Here is a 7,182-nt window from a genome sequence, read left to right as displayed (position 1 = left end):
AGGTCATGAAATTGACTACAGCACAAAGATAGGGCTTTTAAAACAAAACAAATTCAAAATGGAAAAAATATCACCAATAGAACTCTAAAAACATTATTTCTAAATGTCTTCATAAAAATAAAATTATTTTATAACTATTTTACTAATACATGTCTCTTAGAGTTCTGATCATATCACACATTGTCTTATAAAAGGAAGCATTTAATTAGGACCTGAAAGAAAAGGGGGTTTCCTTTGATATCTGGCTCCTTATCCCTTAATTATTGTGCTAAATCAGTATGTTTATAATTGCAAATGATGAAAAAAGAAGGAATAGCTCAGTCTCTTCAGCAAAGAGAATCTCTCAAGAGAAGGGCTCGGCCACTTGCCATGGTTTTCCTGATGGCATCTTTGACCTCCTTGTTCCTCAGGCAGTAGATGATGGGGTTGAGCATGGGAGTAAAGACTGCATAGATGGCTGAGATCAACTTGTTAGAATCAAATGAAGCAATGGCCCGAGGTCGGACATACATGAAGATCACAGCCGTGTAGAAGATGACCACCACTGTAAGGTGAGAGGCACAGGTGGAGAAGGCCTTCTGCTGCCCAGCGGCGGAGGGAATGTGCAGGATGGCAGAGACAATGAAGGCATAGGAAAGGACAGTGGCTGTGAGAGGAAACACAAGGATGACAATGGCTAGCACAAAGTCTACCAGCTCAGCCATGGAAAAGTCTGTGCAGGCCAGTTTGAGGATGGGGGAAACATCACAGAAAAAATGGTTCAAGATATTACTGCCGCAGAAGGCAACCTGGGAGATGAAGTATACCTTTGCCATGGAGACGGTGAAGCCACTCACCCAGGAACTGATGGTTAGCTGAACACAAAATCCTGTGGTCATCATGACTGGATAGTGAAGAGGCCAGCATATAGCCACATAACGGTCATAGGCCATGGCAGCCAAGAGCACACACTCAGTACAAGCGAGTGACATGAAGAAATAGAGCTGGGTCATGCATCCCAGGAAGGAGATAGTATTGGAACAAAGTAAGAATCCAGCCAGCATCTTGGGGACAGTGACAGATATATATGAGGTCTCCAGAAAGGACATGGTGCCCAGAAAATAGTACATGGGCTTGTGCAAGGACCCAGTGACCCATACAGTGAGGATGATGACTAAATTCTCCAACAGCACAAACAGGTAGGTGATGAGGAAGAGGAGGAACAGCAGAACTTGCAGCCAAGGGGAAGCAGGGAAGCCCACCAGGAGGAATTCACTGATATGGGTGATGTTTTCCTTCCGCATGGTTAGGACATGAAAAGACAAAGGATTTAAGGATAGTAGCACCAAACTGAAGAGGGAAATTCACATTAGCAGCAAGGGATTAAACTTAATCCTAGTGCCATAATCTGGTCCCAGGATGCAATTTGGGAATCATGAGAGGCCGCAAGATCCTCTCCAGAAAATAGGGTATCAGAATAGGACCTGAAAACAAATCCACCCCCGATACAAAGCAGAGGATCTCAAAGCAAAATCATGAAGTCAGATTCAGGTTTCAGGCCTTTGGATCTGGGTCAGAAAGAGGTCTTCGGGAGTGCTAGATAGAAATCCTTTTCTTCTCAGCATATTCACAGATTTCAGGGGTAGCTGTTTGGTAGGAGACCATCGTGATTGGAAAAGTGCTGAGGATGGTCCAGGAAGCAGGGAAGTTCAAAATCTGGAGAAAATAAAATCAGAATATCAACTGGAAAAGACCCTCCTGACCAGAAGAATTGCTGACTCTGGTCTACTCCTTAGCTATGTTGTGTCTTCTGAAGACACTGGCAAAAGTGCTTAACAATTCAGTGCCTATTTTTAAGGCCATGGCGTAAAAAATTGAATGAAGGAACGTCTACCCTCTTAGAGTCATTATATACATTTTGATTTTTTAGATGGCTCCTAGGAACACTAATGATAATAGTTATATATATAATATATACAAAATAGTTTTACTTATGCATATATAATATTATATACACACATACATTGCTGGAAGAAGTGTTAATTCTATCTACTCACTGACTGAAACTCCTCCTCATTGTGGATAATTCTTGAGGACACGTTGCATTTAAGAAGCTGCGTTGGGAGTGAGAAGTCAGGAAATTCAACAACTCAGAAGGGTCCTGGGCTTCCCAGGGCACAGTATATAATCGGAGGAGAGAACTGAAATTTAAAAACACTTCCATCCTAAGTTGAGATAAAAGAAAGAGAAAAGTAGAAATAAAAGTTGGCTTGAGATTATAAATAAAATCATTCTAAAGAAAGAAACATACTTTTCAAGGAGACCAAGCAAGACAACCTGGAAAGGGAAAGGCAGAATTCAGGGACCTGAAATGAAAGAAGAATAAGATGTGAAATTTCCTAGATGTTTAGTAATTATTTCTGATTTATATCTACTCTGTGGCCTAAAAGCCCCAGATCTCCAATAAAGTAATTGGTTATATATGTTGGAAAAATTACCACAGTGAAATGAACTCAAATGTGACATCTTTCTCTACTAAAAAGCATTATCATTTAATTAATTTTAACAACTCTCTCAGGGAAGTCATTTTTGCCCAGGAGGTATGACACAGTATGGAAGCACAGCCTAAATCTTACCAATTACATAACAAGATTGTGAAGGAATTTTTACATAGGAATGCACCCTCACTTGTGTCTGCTATTTTAGGAATCATAGAAAACAAAAGAGTAACATAACAAGAGACTCAACATGGACAAAAGAAGCCCCAGCATTTGGAGTGTAAAGGATTAAGGAAACTGGAGACCAGTGCGACAAGTACTTGGAAGACCTGAAGTCTAGTCCATGATTTATCTCTTAATAACTTTATAATCTGGAGCAAACCTCAGTTTGCCTAAACTTTAATTCCTTTAAGAGTGAAAAAAAAAGTTGTAATACTAAAACATTCAACAAATTATGCATGCTGATAATTTATAGAATCGTTAGTGGTTAAGATAAAGATCTAACGCATACTCATTGGAGGCTTGGCCCCACCCTGCATTTTGAAAATATAAAGATGAAAAGGTCAGATTTCCCCATTCAAAGTCTTGAGGAGAAAAAACAAGTAAACAAGCTATTACAGTTTTTTCTCCTCAAGACTTTGATGCTCTTCACCCTACCCCTCATTGACCCTCATATGTATCTAAATCTGTATGAGCTTCCCCACTGTATAGTGACCTCTGATCCAGCCACTGACCTGGTATGGCTCACCCAGTCACTGTTTCCTAACTTTGAAGGTCTTTATTAGGAAAAGAGTGTTGGCTCAGTCAGGGGTGGGACTCACCTGCTGAATCAAAGGAATAGATTGATATATATCACTTGGAAGATGCTACAGGTGGGAAATAGGTTTTCTCAAGAAGGAAGTGGAAGTTTGATGAGAACTAGGGGAATGGGACGAATAACGGGAGGCAGTTTGTGCAGTTCAGGTGGAAGGTAGATGGAAAGGAAAGTCAAAAGTTCAAGTCTTGATAATCATATTGCATAAAGTAAGTCAGACAAAGAAAGACATCTCATATGATATCACTTATATGTGGAATCTAAAAAAGATGATACAAATTCTATTTACAAACAAAAACAGATTCATGGACATAGAAAATAAACTGATTACCAAAGGAGAAAGAGCTGGGAGGGGTAAACTAGGGGCTGGGGATTAATGGACACATATTACTGTATATATAAAATAAACAAGGACCTGCTGAATAGCACAGGGAACTATATTCAATTTCTTGTAATAACACAATGGAAAAGAATCTGAAAAGCAAACAAATATATGTATGTATATGTATAACTGAATCGCTTTGCTGTACACCTGAAACTAACACTGCAAAATCAACTACACTTCAGGAAACATTTTTTTTTAAAGCTCTCATCACAAGAAAAAGAAAATAAAGGTTCAAGTCTCAGCAGAGATATAGTGAGCCCGCACTGCAGGGGGCTAAGACCCATACAGACTCTGGCAAGGTCTGTTGTCCATTCAAGACAACATGTATAGACATTAAATAGTATTGCCCTCTCCAGACTGAGTAATCTTGCTAAAATATAAATATGAACATGTGACTTTCCAGCTCAAACCCTTCAGTGATTATACTGTACATCTGAACTCTTCATGTTGCATAGCAGGTCCCTCATGATCTGACTCCCACATCCCTCGTATCCTAATATTCCTCAGCTACTCAACCCAAGCTCAAGCCACACTGAGGAATTTAAAGTTGTTCAGTACAATATCCTCCTTCAAGACTCTATGCAGTTGCACATACTCTGTCTTCTATCTGAAATTCTTTCTAACTCTTGCCACCTGGCAAATGCCTACTTAACCATCCCTAACCACCCTTTGCTATCACCATCTCCTTCCCATCACCCCAGCTATCTGGTTTTATAATATTTTGGACCTAAAAGCATCATATCATGATAACATGTATTATTTTGTTTACCTGTCACCACTACTAGATTTATGAGCTCCCTGAAAATACCAAATTTATCCTATTTTTAGCTTGTTTATCTTTTTATCTCTAATGTTTAGCTCAGTTCTTGATGCATGGTTGGCACTCAGTAAGCAAATAACTTGTGATGTTTAATTGACCAGATGTCTCACCGTAATGCATTCTGTTATTCCTCTTGAGGAATCTTACTGAAGTAGGTCATCTTAGTTGAGTCTGGCTTTGGAGACCTTGATTCCATTGTCCAGTAATTCAACCCGTGGAGAGGTATTCATAGAATATGCCCTGTGCTACCACTGTGAGTCTTTGCCTCTTCACTTTGGGGCTTGAAGATAGAGGACAGAAAGGAAAGAGGCTGGAAAAAGGAAAAAGAAGTAAAGGAGCGGCTCTGGCAATAACCTGATCTAAATCCTTGAAAATTGCTTCTCTGAGAAACTTAAGAATTCGATAACTTTGTAATTCTTCTCACCTGGGAAAGATTCTAGGGTCCAGGTGGATTATACAGAAACTAAAAATTATTCTTCTATATAATTCAAGGAAAAGGCAACTTCACCTCAAATTCATATTTGTGGTACAACATTTAAATTCAAAAATTAAAAGTTACTTCTGAGTCTGTTGGATGCCCTGTTGGACGATAAGAATCCAAGGTGGGAGAGGTTTTTTTTTTCTGTTTTATAGATTTTTTTTCTCTGTATATATTCAGTGTGTATCTCTTCCCACTCCTCTCTTCTTTCTCTTGTTCTATTTCTCTGCCACTGAACTTGGGCTGGCTTTGTATGTTGACTCCTCCCACAGACCTCATTCAGACAGAACTTAGAACTGTACAGTTCCAGGATGCAATAAACCCACTGCTCGGTAGAAACAACTGTCCTTTAAAAGACACATCCTTGGGGACCTTGTTCACAAACGCTGCAGGATTTTCAAAAGCAACAATGACAAAGAAGTTAGAGAAATTTCCCCTAGTGACCTCCAAGGGTCAACAGAGAAGGTGCCAAATAATTACCAGTTGGAGAAACAGAGCAGCAACAGCTTTGTGGCAAATCAACCTGGGGACTGATCCTAACTCTAGCCCTAACCCTTTATTTTCCTTCCACTCTGCTTGTCCAGGAAGTAATAATTACCCATGACCTATTACTTTAAGGCATTAATATTATTTGGGAGGGTGTTGGTGAGAGGATCAAAATACACAAAAGAGGATTTAACAGTGTTAATAGTACATACTAAGCTCTAGGGAGAAGAACAACTTTCTCTCCATTTCCCCCACTCAAAAGACAAGTATTCGTAAACATCAAAGACAAACAATTGAACATGGGCCTAGGAAATCAAGCTGCAGTTGGTAAAGCAAATTTAGAAGTGGCCAGCTATGCTTCTTTTATCTGTTAAGGAAACGTCTGTTGCCTTGGCTCTTCCTTTTGGGTTGTTTTACATTGTTCTTCTCTTTCATATCTCATGTGAATAGTTATTGAGAATAACCTGAGGAAGAGGTATGGCAGGAGAAATATCCATTCTTAGAAATCCAAGAAGAAAATAAGCAAGGATCCAAAGCAAAGGAGGGCAGGAGACAAGGCCACGGGCACATGGAAAAGGCAGCTGATGGCATCTCTGCTGTAAACCTCCTCTTTCCTCTAATTTCGTCTTTCCCTGTCTCCATTTACCATTAGAGTGATAAGATCTTGAGGGCGGTGATTAGATGGTGGGTCTAGGGGAAAGTACAAGGAGACTGCCCAGGCTTTTCAAAGTCTAGGAGTTAGGCCAGAGGAACAAGAAATGACCTTATGTCTCAGGTCTGGTCCAGGCCTGCTCACCAATTAGGAGACTGAGGACACAGATCTAACGTGTGACAGAATGAGTCTTTGCCTGCACCACCCCCTCTGTGTATATCTCACTTTTTAAAATTATTTTTGGGTGAGGTAATTAGTTTTATTTATTTATTTATTTAGTTGTTATTTTTTTAATGGAGGTACTGGGAATTGAACACTGGACCTCATACATGCTAAGCACACTCTACCACTGAGCTATACCCCTCCCCTACCATATCACTCTTTGAAAATGGTAAGTGTGGTAGCTGCAGATAAAGGTTATTGTCCAATATTTGGGGATATTCTTAGTTCCCTCTTAAATAATTTTCTATCAGAGAAAAGATTAACAAATGTAAGTATGCTGATCAGTAGAATTTTGGTGCCATCTTTACAGCATTCATGTGAACACATTTTTTTGCACTCAAATTCATGAGCAAGAACAAAAGTAAATTTTTTATTTGTGAATTTATTTTTATAAATACACATAGTGAGTTGTAAATAGCATGTCAATTTATTCATTCAGTTAATGCCTTTTAGTAAAAATAAAATTAGGTGAAATAATTATAAAATTCAACAGGAAAATATTTATTACTGTACTTATATCATTCATATGATGTAGGGATTTAAAAAATACAAGTTATTTTTACATGTATGCCCAGAAAGAACTCTGCTTCTCAATATTCAGAAGATTTACTGATTTGGTTAATTTGATTATCAATAGCTGAAATATTGGAATTCTAGGATAATTCCAGGTACTTTAGGGACTAATAAAACTATGCACTCAATCTCTCAAGCCAGAAACCTTTCAATGATTCTAAATGTAAATCCTTTATCCAGTCATCTGTTGATGGACATTTAGGCTGTCTCCATGTCTTGGCTATTGTAAATAGAGCTGCTATGAACATTGGGGTGCAGGTGTCTTTTAGATGTAG

General features: G+C 38.8%; 1 protein-coding gene across 1 annotated transcript; it reads right to left on the bottom strand.

Moving 5' to 3' along the window:
* Positions 1-316: 316 nt before the first annotated feature.
* On the bottom strand, positions 317-1,857 carry LOC102521786 (olfactory receptor 6). Its single transcript, XM_032490462.1, has one exon. It carries the CDS (start codon positions 1,281-1,283, stop codon positions 327-329), a length of 957 nt encoding a protein of 318 aa, XP_032346353.1. The 5' UTR covers positions 1,284-1,857; the 3' UTR covers positions 317-326.
* Between the last annotated feature and the right edge of the window lie 5,325 nt (positions 1,858-7,182).

This window comes from Camelus ferus, chromosome 10, assembly GCF_009834535.1.
Source record: "Camelus ferus isolate YT-003-E chromosome 10, BCGSAC_Cfer_1.0, whole genome shotgun sequence".
Taxonomy (NCBI): domain Eukaryota; kingdom Metazoa; phylum Chordata; class Mammalia; order Artiodactyla; family Camelidae; genus Camelus; species Camelus ferus.
The sequence above is the reverse complement of the archived record's forward strand: the minus strand, read 5'-3'. Positions and strand labels throughout refer to the sequence as shown.